The sequence below is a fragment of the Oreochromis niloticus genome, linkage group LG7 (genome assembly GCF_001858045.2).
Source record: "Oreochromis niloticus isolate F11D_XX linkage group LG7, O_niloticus_UMD_NMBU, whole genome shotgun sequence".
NCBI lineage: Eukaryota > Metazoa > Chordata > Actinopteri > Cichliformes > Cichlidae > Oreochromis > Oreochromis niloticus.
In genome coordinates this window covers 16,533,280-16,554,734 of record NC_031972.2, presented here as the reverse complement: position 1 = coordinate 16,554,734, position 21,455 = coordinate 16,533,280, and the positions used below count along the sequence as shown (strand labels likewise).

The window sequence follows — 21,455 nt, the reverse complement described above, 5'->3', positions numbered from 1 at the left end:
AAAGTTTCCTCAATTTTTATTCATTTATTTTTTACACTGACAGCCACAGAAGAAGTGCTACGGAGAAAAAAACCCCCTCTTCCTCTAAGTCTCAACCATGTTATATTAGTTGGTTCCAGAGCTTTTACTTAGGTTCCCATTATGTGCTACATGAGCAGCAGAACAACAAAGTTAATCAAGGACCATAACATGGGTATCAAAGCAACAATTACAGTATTTAAAAAATTACTATTCCCCTAATACTATTATACAGTATGTAATAATGGAATAAAATATGTTCATTAGGGGGATTAAAGTTTATGAAAAGTAAAGAAACACACAAGTTGCGAGACAGAAACTTCTTTAATTACAAAAAAACCAAAAAATGGAAAGGAAAAAATTATGAAGACAAAGTTTTTTTTTTCCTTTTAAGTTGTTTGGATCCAAATACACTGATGTGGAATTGTATAAGTGTGTGGATGTTTTGTTTTTTTAAATTTTTACTTAAGTATTGGTAAAGACGCTTAAACTAAACACCTTAACATAACACAGTATGTGGGGACTTTACAGATAAGACGTGGGTGTGCTGGTATAGTACTCATTCATTCATCTTGTTTGACCTCTACTGTGTAAAGATGCTTCATGGGAAAAATATAGACTGAAGTCAAGCTATAAGATAAGATACTCAAGAATTTGCTGATGTCATTGCAATCAAAGGAGGAAAGGAAATCAAAGCTGAATCTTTTATTAGAAACCTCTTACCTTTTTTGGTTTTAAACGCAAGCTTTCTGAGTGTGATTAAAATCTAATTTCTGATTTTCATTCATAGCAACAAAAGTGACACGTTATTTGTTTAGTGGTTACCGATATGGTTGATGGAGAATATTTTTGTCATTTTATAAACAATGATCTATGTACTTGTAAACTGCAGTAACAGAATATGACTGAAGATAAAGATCAGGTGTTTAGTGTTCTGCCAAAAAAACCTGATAAATATTGAATGTAGTGCAGCTGCAACCTAGCCGTACAAGTACTGAAGATAAATTATTTTTTTCTAAGAACTTTTAATCATCCTTTACATGGTAATTTTTTATCCAGATGCTGTAGAGATTGCAGAGTATGTTATATTAATCCAAACGCCGATCACTCAGCCACTTATCCATTACTTAAGCATCAACTAGAAGCCCATGAAGTGTATTTGAATTGGTTTATTGTTAATTTGACTCAGTCCGCTCCCTCTGTGCTGACTGCGGCCACAGCTGAAACATAGTAAGGTCCTTCTCTGAGGTAAGTCTTCACGCGGATGTAGTGCTGACTGCCCAGGATCTCAGCTGCTGTTGATGAACCTGCAAGTGCCCCAATCAGTTCAAACTTGGCATCTTTGGCCTCCTTCGTCTGGCCCGTTGAACGATCCAAAATGAACTCCATGAATCCCGGAGTGTTAATCATCAGCTTCTGGCCCCATGGTTGAGTGGCAATGGCCTGGTAGACACACATGCATAGATATCCAGTGATGACGACAAATATTATTAGAGCAATATATGCTTGTGTGTCAACCTCCCCCTCAAATGTCACTATCAAATAGAGACCTTTATTTCTACAGGTTACCAGGTGGTCAGAGACATAAAGAGGAAATATAAGAAGGTAAAAAACCAAAAAAAACAAAAACAGTGCTTACAGTGAATATCCGCAGTGCTCCACAGTGCAGCTCTGGAAAGGGCTGAGTGCTGATGTTGCGAATCATGTCCATGGGCTGGCTGGACAAAAGGTGGAACCATGACTCTGTCAGGGCCAAAAGGTCTTCTGTCTGCTGCTCTGGCTGCAATGCATAAATTGACCAACTTGCACTTTTGTATTGTTGTTAAGAAATATTTTATTAAAAATGATTTTTCTTTACATGTCAGAAAAATACCTGTAGGGAGAGAAGTTGTGATATCGCGTCCAAGCTTCGAACTCTGAGCTCTGTAGGTCCAGAACTGGCAAGCTGGCTCATTTTTGACAACACAGCCTTGAACTTTTCTCCTGAACAAAAAGAAAACAGTCAAACCATAAAGATGGTCAAAAAATACAAGACAGTCTTGTTGGACCAAGACCTTTCAAAGTTATGTCAGAAAAAACAAAATTACTTTTTGACTAAACTTCACTCAGATTTAATTTTTTTTTCTTTTATAAGAAAATGTTATGCAGAAAATGTTCTTGACTCACATTTACTTTCCTCTGAAGAATCAGTGTTTTCACACAAATATTTCTTTCATAAAGCCAAGGATACCGAGCTAACCTGTTTTCTGAAGAACCTGCTTCCCCTCCACATTAGATCCCAGTAATCCCAAAGTGTCCAGAGCCACGCCGATCATCACAGGGTCCGGATCAAGCGCCATCTCAAACACTTTGTTCTGAAAAGCTGGGTAGGTTTCACAAACCTGCTGTGGACTGTCCATGATGGCCAAGTTCCCAAAGAACTTCACCAAACCTGCAGCAGTGATATTCACATCATAAATCGCAAAATAATGCTGAACTGTATGGATAAGACTGTAAAAGGCATTACATTATATTGTTGTGTATTAGACAGATAAATATATATTTGGGTGGGGATGATACAGACACTCACCTGGAAGGTAGAGGGAAGAGAAGGGGTCAGTCTCGGCTCCTCTGATCATGTTTGAGATCTTATCCATGATACCTTGCTGGGCCAAATACTGCCGACCATGCTGACTGTGTGCAAGAGTTGTAACCATCTCTACAGCTGTGACCCTGGTAAAAAACAAATTAACAGCATAAATGAAGAAGAAACACTTATGAAAGAAGGAGAAAAGCAGTCAAACTTAGTTTGTACTACCTGACCAATACGTCGTCTCCTGTTAGTTCGCTGAGCAGCTGAGAAATGAGGCCGCTGTTGGCACAGTAACCGAGAGAAATAGGAGATACAGACGAGATTTCCACCACCAGCTGCAAGCAGAAAGGACAAAAAAACTTCTTAAGATCATTTATATGAAAGTGTCAAACTCTGTACATGACATGTATACAATATATAAAATGACCTAAGTCAGTATGTGTAAGTAATGTCATGCTGTCAACCGATTCCATCTAAGTAAATAGAATTTAAAATCATTACAAGGGATGCTGATGCTATGTTATAACCCAGTTTGAACATACCTCATATATTCTGTATCTAATAATGTCACTTGTGGCCATCACATCCTTCATGACTTGCAGCAGGTCAGTCTGGAATAATTTGTCTAATCCAGGCTTGGAATGACTGAACTTAGACAAGGACTGAATCGCCTGAGATAAAACAAAAGAAAAACAGATACTCCAGGCACTGACACTTTATAAAACGCGAGTAATTATAATGCTTTATTCATCACCTGTTTTGCCACAGCCATCTTTTCCTCTCCGATGCACCGGATCGCTGCTCGGAGGACGTCGTGGTTGTTGAGAATTTCAGTAACAGCATCAGGGTCCTCCACCACTCTCCCAATCTGACACAAGTAGGTGGGATTAACTAATATTTTCAGTGTTTTATAAGATACTTTCTGTGCATGTATGTGTGCGAGCAGCCTACCTGTGCCAAGGCCAGTATCTTAACAGTGTCATTTGGGTGAGTCAACCCCCGCTGCAGCTCCGCTCTGTAGTTCTGGACCACATGCACAGGGCTCATGGCCATTAAGATGCGTTCAAGGATGTCTACGCATAGCTCCACCTGTGCCCTGTGAGTATTTATTTATTTAACAATCAATATAGCTCCTTCTTATTTTTTTATTTTAACTATGGTTAGTCTGTACAGTGTTAGAAAATACCATTCACAGCTGTCAGTGTGGAAATATTTGATGTACCAAAGCACTTTTAAGGCCAGGTTGGTGTTTTAAATGTCAAACAGTGTCCTGCTGGGGCTGTGTTGTTAGTAGCACTGTAACCAGTTGCTAACAATTAGCTCAGTTTCAAGCAGCCCTTTTAAGCTAACTAATAAACTCTTCTTGTACGTTAACTTAGTGTCAATATAGCTAACTGTTAGCAATACATATATTATACCCACTGACTGACTCAGCACTTATTCACCAACGTTTAGCTGATGCACAAAGCCAAACCCACCTGTCACTGGAGTTGAGCAGAGAGAATATGACATCTAAACGCTGTCCTCTCACTGAGTCCTTCAAGGCACTGACAGGAATCGCCAACAGAGCAGTTTTTAAACTCTGAAGTTCTTCAACTGGGTCTTCAACCCCAGCGATTTCCTCCAGTAAGCTGTCAATGGAAGCAGCCATATCGTGCAGTGTTTGGGAGACTTCAGCCAAACGTATCCGCCAAACTGATTTCTTCTTCATCCGGTTCCGGATACGGTGGCTATCTAACAATATGGCACATTACCGCCACCTGCTGGACTGAGAAGGATGCTCCACTTATTTCGGATCCCCAAAGTCCTTGTTTTTTTCTTTTCTTTTCTTTTCTTCTTTTTATTTCTTGCCAAATTCTAGCCAATAACCAAATTATCTAATAGTTATATATGTTTACTTGTTGTACGTCAGTATGGTTTGGTACTTTTACACTATTCAAGAGTAATTTCAACATTTCTGACCAATGTTATATAATTTTTTTAATCAAAAATTTCCCCCCGTTTTTCATTAAGCCATTAACATCCTACTAGTTTAAAGAATGAGAAGTCACTTTCCCAGTCTGTCGAAAACTGCTCTGCTGACACACAGTTCATAGCAGTTCAAAGACTTAAATGTGCTCCCTGCAACTTGGCCAAGTTCCACTGTGTTTGACTGTCTTTCTGCATCAGGTAAAAACTCAGACAATAAAGACTTTATATGTCATGGCATTTGACCGATCATAGGGACACAGCAGTGGCGTACATGTTGGTCGGTCCTCAGGTTTAATCTGGCTCAACAGCCTTCATTTCTGCTCTACGTGATCCCTGCCCTATCACCTCCTCCCTCTCCATGTGTCCCCCTTGATTTAAACAACTTGCAAAGTGTAACTTCAATAATAAAATTGCGCTGTATTATAACTTTCAGGTTAACACCAACAACTGACATGATTACTGGTAATGAAAAGATCCTGCATCTAATAGTGTTGGGTTTTCTTTTTCTTTCTTTTTTGGGGGGGTGGGTGCATTTCTTTTTGTTTTTATTGTTGTTTTTCTGAAGCATTTTATTAAAAAAATATTTTAGTACTATTCAATTGTCCATAGTCATCTATAGAACCTTCCGAGTTTAAGACAATGCTTAAGTTTATGATAATATACATTTATTTGTTATTGTTAATTTGTTGCTAAGACCTCATATGCCTGTAGACCCTAAACTCCTAACTAGTAAAGTATGCAAAGAATTTTTCTTCTTCTACTCTGACAAAAGCAAACAATTAGAGGAGCAGCCAGTGTCTCCAAATGTGAGTCTGTAATGTGAGTCTGTAATTGTGATCATGGCACAATATGAGCATTTAGGATCCGCAACTAGTGCTGAGTAGGTACTAGAGAAAGGGGGCTAGAAATGGCAGATGTAAAGTTAAAGAGCGATGTTGCCCAGTGTAAAGCATGTGTGAGAGGGCAGCACTCTGGTTACTCAATAACTGTAGATAGGTGATTCAGTAATTTTTCCCTTAAGGCTTACCTGGTCCAGCTGCTCATTTAACACTTTTTGTTCTTGTAAAACCAGTTTATACGAATTTAGATTTTCCCAGACGCTCACTTCCGGTCGTGTTCTGCTAACTGCGGCCACCTTGACGCATCTTCCTGCAGGCAGAAACAGCCTGTGTGTTTGGTGTACACTGTCTTGCTGCCGTTACCGTCACTCCCAAAACTCTCCCCTCTTCCTAAACAACCAAATCCCACATGTTGACTTTTTTTTAAATTGGTCGACATGGTGCATTTTTCCACCGATAGGAAAGAGGTGGCTTTTTTCCCCCTTTCTTTACTGTTTTCGCGCTGTCCTTAGAAAACGCTTAAAATACACACACACAAAAACGTGACGACAGTATTTAGTAAAAAGCATGGCTTATATATATATTATCATAACTCTGGATTTACTGGCCGGTAATTAAAATTTAAAAACTTTGAAGTCCGAACTTTCAATGTGGGCTGAAACAGAGACTCAGCGTGGCTGCAGCTTGTTGCTAATTACGCTGGAAATGACAGGAACACACTGGACCTAACAGACTAATTATCCCTCTGTCTAAAAACTGAGATGAGAGATGAAACTCTTGTATTAGTAGTAGATTAACTCCCGCATTATTCCGAAAGAGGACCGAAACCCCGGGCGGGCAGTGTTTGTGGCTGAGCTGAATTCAGCTGGAAGCAGGCGACCCCTGGTGGCAGCCGGAGGAAGGGCCTCAAAGTGAACTCCATCGTTACACAGTTCCCTCTGTGCCCAATTCGCTGTAATAGAAATAATAGTGAAGTCATTATTTTAGTGAAAGAGCTCCCGCCATACTCCAGGACCATGCATTTGTATATATCATCATCTAACCCGCACAGATTGAGGCCTGCAGAGAAGCTACCTGGTAGGCCTGTTTGCACACAGCTCAAATCACACAAATAAATAAATTAAAATTGCAACTGCTGGCTTTTTTCTGACAGTGACAAATCAAATGTTTTGTTCATTCTGTTTGCACACTTTTGCACCTTTATTAGAAAATCAGTGGAGTAACTGTGGCACTTAAACTACAAGGAGTAGGGAAAGGAGATATCCAGAAGAGACAGACACTGATATAAACTGCTAAGTTTTATGGTTTAAGAGACATCGTCAGTTTAGAAGTGAGTGATAACTCAGTGCAAAACTAGCTGCATTTACAGAAATACAGCAGCCATTATGGGTGATGTGCAGAGCTGTAGAAACTACAGAAGGCATGATGCTGATGAAGTTATGGGAACTTAAGGTAACACGACAGGTGATAATCAGTGACCAATAGTATGTCTTCGTTTCATGATAAAGGCACTACACACATGATGTTTGCTTTAAGAGTATTAATGCAGAAGTACAGAGAAGGTCAGGAGGAGTTGCGCTCTGTCTTAGTGGATCTAGAGAAATCATGTGATAGGGTCCCAAGAGTGGATCTGTGGTGCTGTATGAAGAAGTCAAGTGTGACAAGGAAGAACAGTATGTGAGGATGGTGCAGTACATGTTTGAGGGCAGTGAAACACCAATGAGGTGTAGAAGTGACAGATGTGACAGCCCCTTCTTGTGATGGTGATAGTCAATGTAGCTACTGAGGTCATACAGGAGTCGCTGATGTTTGCAGACAACATTGTGATCTGTTGTAAGAGTGGGGAGTAGGTGGAAGAGAGACTGGAGAGGTGGTGGCATGCTCTGGAGGGAAGAGGAAGCAACCCAAAATAGATGTGTTTGAATGAGTGTGACAGGCTGAAAGATGAAGAAGCAGACGCAGTGAATGTAGATGAGTTTAAATGCCTGGGGTGAACAATTTAAATCAATGGACAATGCAAAAGAGGCAATGTGGAGTAGGTGACAAAGAGTGTCGGGGGTGATTTGTGACAGAAGGATATCAGCAAGTGTGAAAGGGAAGGTTTACAAGATGGTAGTGAGAGCAGCTAGGAGGCGGAGCTGAGTGACCAGAATGGTCAGGATGAGAAACTCAAACATTCATTCAAACATATTAACTAACAGGTCGAGCAGTTAGTTAATAAAAGTTAATCAAGAGGCGATGCAGAGATGATGTTGAATATGGACTTTCCAGGCAGGAGGAAAACTGGAAGACTGCTAAGAAGATTCATGGACGTAGTGTGACAGAGAGGACACTAAGGATAGGGTGAGATGAGGTAGATGATCCGCTCTGGTGAGCAGCCGAAGAAGAAGATCTAATTGGGTTCAGTAATAAAATATTTTCACTAATGACGGCTTTTGTGGTCCAGGTGACAAGTTGAGTTGTTGTAGCGAAAGTGCACCATTGTTAGTAATGACAACATTTCCACAAATAATTCTTTACAGCAGTTAATCATATTTTTAATCACATTTTTTTCATTGGTAATAAGAAAAAAAAGGGAAGGGGATATTCGTGTGTGTTTGTTTGTTCTATCTAAATTTTTTCCTAATAAAGTCAGCCATCGTTATTTTGCCAGCTTTACAGTTATTCCCATGCTCTCTCCAGATAGGCATGTCTACTATTTTTGACGAAATGGGATGCTGCCCAAACCCAAAAGCCACATATTTCCACCATCTCCAGCTGAATTGATCACTTGAAGTCGTGCTTGGAGGGGACATGTCACAGTAGTGTCAGAAAGAGGATAAGAGGATAAATGAATGGAAATACAACTAATTATTGTTTAAAACAGGAGGTTTGGTTTGGCACAGGGCGCAGGCTCCGTGGTGGGCTGAGATCTGATGCTCTAACAAATACCTGCAGAGTTGCATCACATAAAAAAGTTCTGTTTTAGGCCAGCGAGTGTTCTTCTGCTTGATAGATGGAATCCTTGTTGTGTTGTCTGCACAGTATCCAAATGTCAGCATGCACTTTGCTTTTCCGGATCAAAGAAAGAGGCAGAGCAACCAACGAATTAAACCAGAACATGGACCGAAATGCTTGGAGAGGTGTCAGAAAGAGTTTCAGGCAGGTTTACTTGTCCACTGACAGACCTGGCTTTATAATTACATGAAAATATAGTTCATAGTTATTAAAAATAGAAATAAGCTATTATTGATATAAAAAGAAAAAATAGAATACCAGCCAGTACAGGTTGGTTGGTGTTTTTGATTTTGATTTTCATTCAAAAAAACAGAACATTAATCAGAAATACTCCATATATAAAAATAATTATTGGATTTATTAACCAATAAATCCAATAATTATAAAATACCTACGTAGTTCTGCAGAACCACATTCTCATCAACCATGTCTGCTGTGTTCTACATTGTGTTCACTAATGCAACTTTATCATGTAAAACTGCTAACTGACTGTTGCTATCCATTCATCTAGTTATGGTAATAAATGAAAACTGGCATTTATTTCTCACTGAAATTGTCAGAAATTTGATTTTTCCATATAAGCAGGTGTGTCCTGCTCCCTTCAAAGGACAGTGCAAAATGGGAGGCTCTGATGAAAAACTGAGCGAGAGGACAAGTATGTTAGTCTTCAATCTGAGACACGGGCGTCACACAGGTCTTCAGCTTGGCAGTTTCTTCAAACAGAACATCAGTCTCAACATCAGCAGTGAAGAGGAGACTTCAGCATGCTGGACTTAGAGACAGAGATGCAAAGAAAATCAATATTAGAGACAGACAATTAAAAAAAAAAGAAGACTTGAGAAAGGAATGTTTGGGAGACTGAACAGATAAATCCAGCAGGTACTGGAACATTTGTGAGACAAATGAAATGATGCGGGAGGAAAGGCCGACCCCGTCTGTCTGGCCTGAAGGAGAAATGTGACAATCTGGGATGCTTTGATGGTGGCAAAGTGGGACATTTGTACAGGATAAAAAAGATCTTGGACAGGGGCACCTATCATTTTATTTTGCAGTGCTATTCCAGAGTGTTGGGAAACAACTTTATAGGCGCAAATTTCCTCTTACAATGCTCAGAAGCACAACTCCAAACTATTCAAGAACTATTCAGAGAATAAACTGGGACTCTGTTTCTAATGGAGAGGCCAGCAAAGGGCACCACAAACCTGCTGTGAGGCCAGTATGGCCATAAAAACAGCCCCTCAGACAAGATGTCTCCAGATTATTTCAGCAAACTGACTGAACTACAGTGCCAAAGGTCTGCAAGTTTGGGTCTCGTGCAAGAAAGTCTGAGAATGTATTTTTTCACAAATACAAATTAAGTTAAACTGTCCTTTGACGTTACTAGCACTTCTGCGAAAATGCCATATACCATAAAGTGGCTCACAATATTGTATTCCCTAATACTCTATAGACAAGAAACACAAACTAAAAATGAAACTACATCTACTATGATGTTTGTTAACACAACTCTAAAGAAGAAAGACATCAGCGATGACCCTGGTGGAGCAAATGCTGCTACACATCAATCTGGGGAGAGTTATAAGGCCATCCATCCATCCATTCGCTTCCGCTTATCCTTTTTAGGGTCGCGGGGCGCGCTGGAGCCTATCCCAGCTGTCATAGGGCGAGAGGCGGGGTACACCCTGGACAGGTCGCCAGTCTGACGCAGGGCTAACACACAGGGACGGACTACCATTCACACTCACATTCACTCCTAGTGGCAATTTGGATTATCCAATTAACCTAACCCCACAAGCTGCATGTCTTTGGATGGTGGGAGGAAGCCGGAGTACCCGGAGGGAACCCAGAGCAAACTCCACACAGAAAGATCCCGGCCTGATGGTGGAATTGAACTCAGGACCTTCTTGCTGTGCGGCAACAGTGCTATAAGGCCATTCCAAAAATCTCCAAAGTCCATCATTCTACAGTAAGAGAAATTATTCACGAGTGGAAAACATTCAAGGTAGAAGCCAGTCTTCACATTAGATTATTCACCCTGCGGTTGGTAGTTACACAAGCCAACTGTTAAGCACGGTGGTGGAGGAGTGATGATGGGTTTGTTTTGCACAGGATCTGTGCTCCTTTCAGTCACTGGCTTCTCCATGAACTCCTCTTGATACCAAAGTACTCTAGAGTCAATGCAATGACCCAGACAAAGTTCAGACCTCAACCTGATGGGAAACCTTTGGTGCAACCGTAAGAGAGAGATGTGCATAAACAAATACGCCCAAACTTCAAAACACTGAAGAAACATTGTAAAGAAGAGTGGGCTGAAATTCATCCATGGTGATGTGAAACAGCAATGAAATCATACAGAAAACCACTGCTAAAAGTTTCTCTGTGCTGCCGTTTTTCAGGAGTCACTTGGGGAACATTTTCAGGACCAAACATCTTGACTTTCAGCCATGTCATCTATGATAGAGATGCAAAATTATTTAATTATTTTTATAAATGTAAGGTTTAGCCATGGTTTTTGCTGGTTTAGCCAGCAAAAACTATAGAATCTATAGATTTTGCTGGCTAAACCTGAACAATGAAATTGAAAATCAAGTTCAAAATGTAAATTTGAAACAGGTTAACAGAAAGCTTGAAACATTTATTCTGACAGGGAATCCGTGTCTGAGATTTGAATGTTTAACCTTAAAGGGCTGTTTTCATATATGGAGACAACTGGATTGTGAAGCATTGAGTTTCATTTTTGGTTAGTGCATCATCATAATTATTCTGGCACCAAGCAGCGATGTGACTTGTGGACTACTGCAGGTAAAAAATAAAACTTCCGGGCCTTCTTTCAGCTAAAATAAATAAATACATAAAAAGAGTGGGTGGTGTGCTGAATGAATGATAAAACCACTCTGTGAAGACAAAACAAAGCTATAATAAATGTCCACGTGCACAGACATGCACACAAAAACTGCGTGACTTCTTGCTGGCTGTAACTCACCGCGCGTGATCACCTGTAATGTTCTTTAATAAGACAGACATGTGACCATTCTGATAGCCGTCTGTATCTGCAGGTGAATGAGTGAAGCTACATAAACATTTAAATTAGCATAGCTCACCAGCCATCATGAAAAATATTTAAAATATTTTTAAAGTATTGAAAGTATTCGGTGTGGGTTGAAGCAGTGCACCAGTAGGCCACAAAACTTTCACGGAATCACAACAACGGAGGATCGTTGGTGTGCACATAGCGGTTGCTAGGTAACGTCATGTTGCCGTCATACCGGATGTAGGCGGAGCTTAGCGCTAGAATCCCTTTGATGCTTTGATGTCTTACCTGACGTCGCGTTAGAAAAGTCCTTAAATAGCGGTTAGTTACCCATTCAGTTCAGTAAGAAGCATTAATGTTTCACAGCTGACCGCATCAGCTAACAGGAAATATCAATACAAAAACAGACATGAATCATTTGAGTGAATGTAGGGAAACTATAAAATCCAAAACAAAACAGAAAAAAACAGAAGAACAGTGGCGTGCACTGGAAACAGGGAGCCCAGGTGAAAACACCAATCAGGCGCCTGGTGATGTGACTGTGGAACTACTGTTGGAACAACAGCGGCTCGTTAACGAGCTCATAAACGCTGTGATTGTACGCGCCTCAAGAGAGGCAAAGGTGCCGCCGTGTGATGAGATTCAGCAGCGACTATTCATATCTCTGTGGGCGAAAATTAAGGGAAAAGCTATTAACATCAAACGACATACAGTGAAAAGTCTGGAAAAAGCCATTTTCAAAGATATTCAGAAGCAGGTAGGAATTCCACCAAATCTTGTAATAATTGCGCTAGCAGTAGCTCCGCGGCACCAAGAAATGGTAATTTCTATATTCAAAGATCACCTCCTCCAAAAGAAGCGAAACCTACTAACAAGGCTATTTGCATGGTTTAGAAAAACTGAAGACGATGGAGACCAAACACCAGAAACTAAAAAAATCTCCCAAACACTTTCACAAGAGTTTGAGGATAATATATCGAAGGAAAAATCCCAATCTGGTGGTAGTAGGACCTCTTATGATGATGAGGTTAAAGAGTGTGTGAGCACACTTATTCATGATGTGCTCTCACACGCAAACATGTCCCACTACAAACCTTCAGTCAAACTGCACAAGCGACTCTTTGACAACGTGATGTCTGATGACCGCGTCAAAGACCTCTATATAGACAAAAATAAGTTAAAAGGTCTTGATGAGGCCATTTACCAAGAGCTCCGCGACAAAACATTCTGTAAAGACGAACATTTGATAATGTTATTGAATGACAAGGACCCGGTAGTGCAAAAACGGACGATCCAGATAATTAAAAAGCATTTGATTGAGTCAAATGTTCAAAACAGGTCTTCTCTGAAAATCTGTATGGAGGACTTGGTGAAGCGTATCGTCGAAAATGCCGACTCACCCTGCTCTTCTGAAGAAGCTGATGCCATCGCCAAATGGCTGTTCAGCAAAGTCTGGCCTCAATTGAAAAATGTTCAAATCCCTGCCGAAAAAGGGACATTCCTCAGTAACGTGGTCTACAAGTTTCTCATAAAGAGATGGAAAGACCCAGATGATATTCTGACATCCATGTCATTAGACCACTGATTCGTTCATGGGCTCATTATTAAGGTCTTCAAAGAGCATGCGTAACTATATTGGAGTTTCATCAGAAGCTTCTTTTCCTATGTGGGTCGAGCTACGGGGTTCGCACACAGACAAAACAAAATGAATGTTCTGTAAGCAATCCATCAGGATTGCCTGTAAATATTTGTTTAAAATTATTAGGACAGTTTAAGTGTATTAGTTGACATCAAACTCTTTAAATTGGCTAACAAGTCATTTTAAAAACTCCAGGACCGGCAGAGGCAGATGGCCGTCCCTCTCTGAGCCTGGTTCTGTCGGAGGTTTCTTGCTTTTAAAAGAAAGTTTTTCCTCCCCACTGTCGCCGAGTGCTTGCTCAGAGGGAAATGTCAGATTATTGGGGTTTTGTTTTTTGTCAACTAATAAATAACTTATCTTATTGGGCACTCTAAATTGAGTCTATTAATTTAGAGTGCCCAATAAGATGAGTTTTTATTAATTTTATTAATTTAATAAAATCCTAAAAAGATTATATTGTGAGTATTGCTTGTTTCATTGTCACACAAATGTCTGCATTTTCATTTTGTGTGTTTGTCATTCTATTCAAAATCAAACATTTGAGTAGCAACTATTGTACATGGCAGATGTTTTACTCTGATTGCACAAACCTTATGTAGGAGTAGGTCACAGATAATAGGTATTCATTTGTAAATTTGACCTCTGATCTCACGCTGATACAGAATGACAGGATATTTCTATGTAAACTATAATGTGATATGTAGAATCCACATATATTGGTATATAATCTCCCAAATGTTGCCAAAACAAACAATGGCAGTAGGAACATAGCTCTAAATAACATTAGGATCTTTTAGACCCTCACTATAGTCTAGATGAGAAGTCAAATAGACAGGTCGGAGGTCAAATGTGGCATTAAATCCTAATGCGGTACATTCTTATGTTGACAATACACACCACACTTGTAAGAATCAAAGGTATAAGTTAAATTATAAGGCTTTTTATAAGGTGTTTCTCTATGAAAAGAGTTAAGATCTTTATGCAAATACATAGGAAGGCTCTTCTTTGTATCTGCCAACAGAGGCATTATGGTCACACTTTCCTTAAAACAAGAAATTCAGGTGCTATTCTTTTTATTTTAATCTTGAAAGCACCAGTTTCTGGATCAGCACCCTAAGTAGAATGATCAAACTTTCAATAACGAAAGAAAGTAAAGCATCTGTCTGATATAATCTATAGCAGACAATGGTTCCCATGTGGTGCAATTCCCAGGTCTATAATGACCAAGACAGTCACATGAATCCGCATTCTGTTTATATAAAGATTTAACTTGTATGTTCATCTGTAGGGTGTAGCTGTAGGAACCCCAGAGTGCACCAAGATGCTCCAGTCTTCCAGGTGAGATTAACCTGCCGGCGGCTGATGCTTTAGTTTGTCTGTCTCTGCAAATCCATGTTCAGAGTGTGAAAAGTATTACTGCAATGTTATATTTCCACTGTAAACATGTTGGCTGTTCTCTGTGCCTGCACATATTACTCTGGTACAGCTGAGTTTATTTACAGTTCATGGTACTTGATTGCCCTCATAGTCATAAATATTTTTCTCTGAAATGGTCAGAACATTCTTGCCATTTAGCAAGTGCACACAGTACGTGATACTAAACTGCGTATGTGCTACGTCTGGTACCGAAGAGCGACTCTTTATGAAATGGACACAGAGATTACATTTTATTTTCTACCATTGCTGTATCATTTTAAAAGATCGTGTCACTATAAGATATGTTGGTTAATCTTTTGTAGGTGGAAAGAGTAGTGGAATATTTGGTGAACCTGAGCCTGCTGCTCAACCACAGAGACCCATACCTCCAGGTGGACCAACCAGCAACATATTTGGGCCTGCAGTCACTGCACCTGCACAAAGTCCAAGCCAAAGCCACCCAAATAAGCCAAAGGTAGGCTGTAACATTACCTTCCTTTCACTTTTTGACTTGTATTTTATGAGTTGCAGAACATTTTTATTCAAAGCCTGTGCAACAAAAGGACTCTTCAGTGAGGAATACATAGCATTGCGACAAGCAGCACTTCAATAATAATCTCTAATAAACAGACACTAACTAAGCCCCACCCCCACCTGTCTGTGCCTCCAGTGAGGCCGGTGGTATAGTAACCTCAGAGGTGATCTCTCATTTGCATAGATAGTGATTGCAAACCTGGCTGATGTAAATGGTAAATGGACTGGTTCTTATATAGCGCTTTTCTACTCTATCTGAGCACTCAAAGCGCTTTATACAACTAATTCATTCACCCAATCACACAAGCACGTTTTTTTCTAAGTTGTTAAGTGCTCACTGTCTAACATTCATACACACTCACACTGATGGATTCATCTGAGAGCAATGTGGGGTTAGTATCTGTCATGTAATTAATATATCCTTAGTATCCTTATTTTCTTATTATATTCTTTTATGTACTTTAATAATGAAGGTTTGTCGAGCAAGGCCACTTTTGACTCACAAACTAAGCGCTCAGCCAGACTGAAAACAGGAAGTTAGTGTAGAACTATACAAGTATATTAAAAACTACAGGAAGCCAGACAGAAAAGAGGAACTTTGCCATATAAGCAATGTTTGTATCGAAACTGTGTGACGTGTAAAGTACCAAAATAATACCTATATGAGACACAGTTTATGATTCTAATGTTAGAGATCCTGCAACTGGCGTTTGGGCCAAAGGATATTTGACATACAGACTGGAGGAGTCTGGGATCGAACCACCAACCTTCCAGTTAGTTGCTGACCTGCTGATGTCCGCCTGTTACTGTAGATGTCTGTGATTACTAATCAGCAAAGGTGTGTTTAAAGGCCACATAAACCATAAAATTGCAACTATTTTAAAATAAGAACAATATAGCCTTGTTGCTAATACACTATAGGCCCATTCTAAATACAAATAATTACAGATTACAGCAGAATATTTACAATATTGGACTTATTTGACATAAATGCTACATTTGATGCTACATATACAGTTAGGCATTATATATATCATGTATACCAGCGGTCCCCAACCTTTTTTGTGCCACGGACCAGTTTATATCCAACAATATTTTCACGGACCGGCCTTTAAGGTTTTGCGGATAAATACAACAAAATAAAACCAGTACCGGTATCAACAAAAAAGAAGATTTGTTCATAACACATGGGAAAATACCCAGGGAAACCGAGTTAACAATAAAAACGCTAATACGCTAAAAATAACAATAAAAAAACGATAAAAACCCTGAAAACTGTAAATTTCACACCTGAGCCCCAACTCTTGCAGCCCGGTACCAAACGACTCAAGGTATCACAGCGGGACAGAACGGACTCACGCGCAGGCCCTAAGTCTCAAAAACACAAGAGTCTTTAGTACATGTGATGGACCGAGCAGTGAAGGAAACTTAGGCACAGGTTAAAGTCCAAAAAAATGATTTTTTATTTAACCCAAAAAACATAATTGGTTAAATAATGCAAAAAGAATCAAAATCTTGGGCCCATAAAAGAGGTCAAAATAACAGAACTCTACTCAGAGTTGACAACACTACTGATAACTCAAACAAACTGACCTAACTTAACGAGACAAAGGGGAAACTTAAATAGTGGCTGATCAGCCCACAAAAATACAGAGGGGTAAAACACACAAAACCTAACTGAAACTAACATAATGAACTCCAATTCCCCCCCATGGTCCCGAGTTATGGAATGAACCAATTAGCAGTCTTCCATCAAAGCTCGCTCCGCCCCTTTTCCACCTCTTGGCTCCTCAATCAAGGGACTGGAGCAGCTGCAACTAAGGTAACTCAGAAAACAAAAGATTAATCATACATAACAGTGTAAACTAAAATGTGCGCACTTATTTTAGAATGCAGTGTTATGTAGATATGTGAATTAATTCTAAACCAAAACCAGTTATTTATTGTCCTGTAAATTAATTCCTATATTTAAAGAAAGACAAATGTGAATGCAATGTTACTTATAAGCCTCTACACTAACATGGTGAATATTACCACTGTGTGGCTGTAAATGCAGCCATCACAGTACAGTACACCAGGTGATCTATTTACAAAGGTGAGGGGAAGGCCAGACTCCAGGGGTCCACACACGAAAGGGAAAGACGCTGAAAGTCCACACACACACTCCATCCACTCCACACGCTCCTCTTCACACTCCACAGAAAGCACGATGGCTTACGCACACTCGATCACTTCAGAAAACACAGGGGTGGGTCCAGGGAATCTGTACACAGAGACACGAAGGGATTACAACGGAAGGTCACTGAGAAACACTCTAGAGTTACCTGAGCTGGAGTTACACTGACGAGGGTCGGCAACGGTCCAGCGACGAGAGACACAGAGCTGCCATCTTATAAAGGAGCTGGAACACTCTCGTGATGAGCCACAGGTGCGTTGGTCAGGGGCAGGAGCCCACAGGTGAGCTCCGCCCAGGCCGAGGGAGGAGGGAAAGAGAGGAAGGGAGAGAGCAGGAACAAAAATGAAAATAAAAACATATGTAGCCATGCTGAGCCGACCGGGTAGGCACAGGGACACAAGGACCGTACCAGTGAAAGTGAGTGGGGATGTATTAACTGATTAAAGGACAGGGACTACTTTGTGTGACCTGTACAGTGCACAGTTAGACATTGTACAAGAATATATGATGAGGAGTTCCTCAAGGCTCCATTCTGGGGCCACTTTTGTTAAACATCTGCTTTTTCTTGTGTAACCCAGATTAATACATCATACATAATTAAGATGTACCATAATTCTTTTAAATTAAATGAAAACAAAATGCAGAGTAATGTTTTAAACACAAAGATTAAAAGTTATTGCTCAGTGCATCAGATGCTGACATCTTGGCGTGTTGGTGTATTTATGGACCTAAAGGAACATTTCAGCAGCTACATTTGGCATTTACAAAATTAATTGATTATAAAGAACTGAAAAGCTTGTGTCTTGGCATGATTTTGGATAAACTTTTGCAAGGATCTGTCTTCAGTAGGGTTGTGCACTGTAATTATGTCTTTAGTTAGATTCTTTAAAAAGAAGATATCCCAGATATTTACACTGGCTTCCTGTGTGGCAAAGCATTGATGTTAAAATACTACTATTGGTATACAAAGCACTAAATGGTTAGAGACCAAAAACACATTTGTGATCCACTGATGTCTAAAGTCTAAGATTATCTGAGACATCTGGTTTTCGTTCTATTCCCAAAGTCAAAACTAAACATTGGGGAAGCAGCATTTAGATTTTATGACCCGCATAACTTGAGCAAGCTCCCAGAAAACTTGAGGTTGGCTCTTGCGCTTAGTTTTTTGTTTTTAATCAGACCTTAAATTTAAATGTGCCTAAGGCCTGATAAGACAGCATCTAGTTGTTGATCTCGCCAAACAATATACAATATATCACCATTTTAATAAGTTCCATATGCTTCTAGAAGGAGGAGTTTTAGTGTTTTGGTACTTTTAAAAAAAAAACTTTTATAACATGCAGAGTAACTGTTCTGTTCCTTCTAGGTGTCATTAATGTTGTATGGAGGACGTAAGGTACACTCCTCTTAATGAGGTACTGACTCTGGGCTTCGGTGCAAGGTTACATGCTGCTAGAGTTTCATGAAAATGAAAACACTGTCTGTCAGCTAGTATTGTCCTAAAGCCGACCAGTGCAGGAGGTCCTCTGGTCATCTGTCACTAACAAAAAGAACAACAACAAGTTGATGGAAGACGGTGTCATGCAGGTACAGAGTAAACTCTTTGCAGCTTTTCAATTTAATATAATTTCTATTAACTAATTTTTGTGCTTATTGACTATGCTTCATCTTTTTATCTGCTGATCCAGTTCTGTCTGTGCAAGCTACGTACCCACCAGTGGTGCTTCCTCTTCTTCAATGTGCTGCTCTTCCACTGCTTGTTATTTGGGGCCGATTTCATCGAGGAGTACCTGCTGCAGCCCACGCCTGGGGTTTATGCTGATGGCACGGTTGTAGGCGTGAGAGAGAAAGCAAGGAAACTGGACCTGAGCAACGCCAAGGAAAATGTGTCACAGGCTTATCCTATCACTAACCCTGATGCCTGCAGAAACTCTGACCTTTTCCTCCTCACTCTTGTCTTCAGCTCTCCAGATAATATCACCCAAAGAGATGCGGTTAGGAGGACATGGGCCAATCAAACACTGATCCAAGGGTTTCCAGTGCGGATACTGTTTATCATTGGATCAACTCAGACTTCTGCTGCACAGGAGGCCCTCGTGAGAGAGTCTGAACGTTATGGTGATGTGGTCCAAGGTCATGCTGCAGCTGACTCATCCCTCCATGGCCCAACAGAGAAGACATTGCTGGCTATCCGCTGGGTGATCACCTTCTGCCCTCTGGCACGCTTTGTCCTGTTGACCAAAGAGTCTGTGTTTGTCAACCTTCCTGCCATTGTAGGCTATCTGCTTGGCTTACACAGGCACCCTGAGGACCTTTATCTGGGCAGAGTGATCCAGAGAGACTCTCCCAACAGGGATCCCAATAGTCCTGGCTACCTGCCTCCATCTCTCTACCCAAACAAATACCTTCCTGAATACTGTGAAGGGGCAGCTTACATTCTGTCCGAGGACGTGGTCCGAAAAGTGTACGTAGCATCTGCAGAAGTCCGCGCACCTGTGCCAGCTGATGTTTTTGTGGGACTTTGTGCTAAGAAGGCCGGTGTTGCACCGACACACAGTGCCAGGTTCTCAGGAGGAAAACACATCCGCTACAATGCCTGCTGTTACCACTATATGTTCAGCTCAGCAGGAATGGGGAGCCATGAACTAGACAGAGTGTGGACTGACCTGAGACAGAGGGATAGAAAATGTTCGCTGTTGCAGACCTATTACGGACTGGTGGCCTGCAAAACCCTCACCTATCTGGATAAACTGTCCTTCTTCAACTCACAGGAAGGCAATTAATTAATTATATGGTTAATTATCAGGGATCGTGAGGTGTGTATAGTAGTACAGACAACGTGTAAAATGCATGTAAAGAAAAACACAGGGTAAATCTGACTTCTAATAGGAAAGTGCATGACTTTTTTTTTCTATTCACCATTAGAATTGCGCACATGACTGATTAAAAAAAATCAATCTATGGTATATTCTTGTGGATAGCAATGCAAGTTTGCAAAATCCATCCATCCATCCATTCTCTTCCACTTGATCTCAAGTCAAAGTATGTTGGGACTTTTTTCCTAAAGGCTGGATGATAGGTAATGGTGACAGGCGGTTTAAACCATAATGAGTTTTGTTATCCCTGACCTTTTTAAGTTTTTGTGCCTGTTTAGATATGTATCTGGTCATTATAAAAGCATGGTTGTAAATATTAAAAGACATACATACGAATCCTTAAGTGGCTGTGGTTCATTTCCTGGTACTCGACATGCTGGTGCCTGCTGGCTGACTCAGTCTGTCACGACTCACTGGAACATTTGCATATAATGAAGTCTTGTTATTAGCAGCACTTGTGCTTGTGCTTTGAATGAAATGTAAAATAGGCCCCCAAGGTGTCTTGGCCTTGGTACACATAAGAAAAGCAGGCGAGTTAGGGGGCTGTTAGTGAAGAACAAACTGTATATGCCCACACAGTCCTCAGAAGAGGTTTAATCAGGCAAAAATAATTGAGAACCCCTGTGTGGGTGGACATGTGGCATGGCAAAAGAGGGACCAAAAAAAACCAAACGTCTGGTACAATATGACAAAAGTGGTGCTTTTTTTTAGTTAAAATACACTCTTGATGTATGAATAATAACAAGTGATAACACAAATAACTGATAACTGATCTGAGCCACTAAAATCTAACAAGTGTATTTAGTTAGACATAAGGCACGTTTCCCAACTTTAGGGAATTAGTACTCTGCAGTTCACTGAAAACACCAAGGAGGAGAGTAAGTGTCCCGCATAATGCATAACAGTATAAGGTGACATTCAGGTTCCGACTACCTTGTAAGGAAAAGTCAAAGAAATGCTTTTCATGGTCTTAGAATGTGTTATTAGCTCGTTATTTGCCATTTTAAAAAATAAAATTTGTGAATCTCTCCTCATTATTACTGGTTTTACCTCACTATTTTATAGAGCAAAATGAACAGAATCAGCATTTAAAATATAATCAGGGTAAACAAAAAAAAAATCAGTTTACTCATTTAATTATTTAGTTTCTGCCACACTTCCTTTCTAGAGCTTTCTATATTTTTTTTTGTCATTATGAGCTAGTTTAGCGTGAACACATAGCAATTAGTATTACAGGAAATTAGTCAGTCCCAGCTCTATTTTAGCTTTCCCTGCAATTTTATGTCCTTCAAATGTTGCTCACGCTGCTGCTTCTCTCTCTAAATTCCACAAAAGGAAGGTTTGGCCTCTGTCCCAGGCCACAGGCTGACCAAACTAAATGTTTGG

The 21,455-nt window shown here is 40.2% G+C and overlaps 3 protein-coding genes and 1 long non-coding RNA gene across 4 annotated transcripts in view; 1 reads left to right on the top strand and 3 right to left on the bottom strand.

Moving 5' to 3' along the window:
• The window catches only part of kcnt1a (potassium sodium-activated channel subfamily T member 1a), a 58,694-nt gene extending 45,246 nt beyond the window's left edge, over positions 1 to 13,448 (bottom strand). Inside the window, exon 1 of the mRNA XM_025908860.1 lies at positions 12,829 to 13,448. Coding sequence (XP_025764645.1) covers positions 12,829 to 12,856 — 28 coding nt within the window. The 5' untranslated portion in view covers positions 12,857 to 13,448. The remainder of the gene's footprint in view (positions 1 to 12,828) is intronic.
• On the bottom strand, positions 475 to 5,716 carry psmd5 (proteasome 26S subunit, non-ATPase 5). Its single transcript, XM_003451459.5, has 11 exons — positions 5,589 to 5,716; positions 4,069 to 4,358; positions 3,542 to 3,686; positions 3,345 to 3,458; positions 3,133 to 3,261; positions 2,816 to 2,925; positions 2,588 to 2,730; positions 2,258 to 2,449; positions 1,892 to 2,001; positions 1,658 to 1,798; positions 475 to 1,461 (listed from the first exon to the last, which is right to left on the bottom strand). The coding sequence occupies exons 2-11, from the start codon at positions 4,299 to 4,301 to the stop codon at positions 1,204 to 1,206; spliced, it is 1,575 nt and encodes a 524-aa protein (XP_003451507.2). The 5' UTR covers positions 4,302 to 4,358; positions 5,589 to 5,716; the 3' UTR covers positions 475 to 1,203.
• b3galt9 (beta-1,3-galactosyltransferase 9) lies at positions 11,539 to 20,412 on the top strand. The gene is made up of 5 exons (XM_019360980.2): positions 11,539 to 12,185; positions 14,356 to 14,405; positions 14,807 to 14,958; positions 18,560 to 18,780; positions 18,882 to 20,412. Exons 4-5 carry the CDS (start codon positions 18,760 to 18,762, stop codon positions 19,974 to 19,976), a joined length of 1,116 nt encoding a protein of 371 aa, XP_019216525.1. The 5' UTR covers positions 11,539 to 12,185; positions 14,356 to 14,405; positions 14,807 to 14,958; positions 18,560 to 18,759; the 3' UTR covers positions 19,977 to 20,412.
• Positions 16,765 to 18,500, bottom strand: LOC112847349 (uncharacterized). The gene is made up of 2 exons (XR_003220855.1): positions 17,363 to 18,500; positions 16,765 to 17,280 (listed from the first exon to the last, which is right to left on the bottom strand). It is a non-coding gene; the product is annotated as an uncharacterized LOC112847349 (long non-coding RNA).
• Positions 20,413 to 21,455: the final 1,043 nt, after the last annotated feature.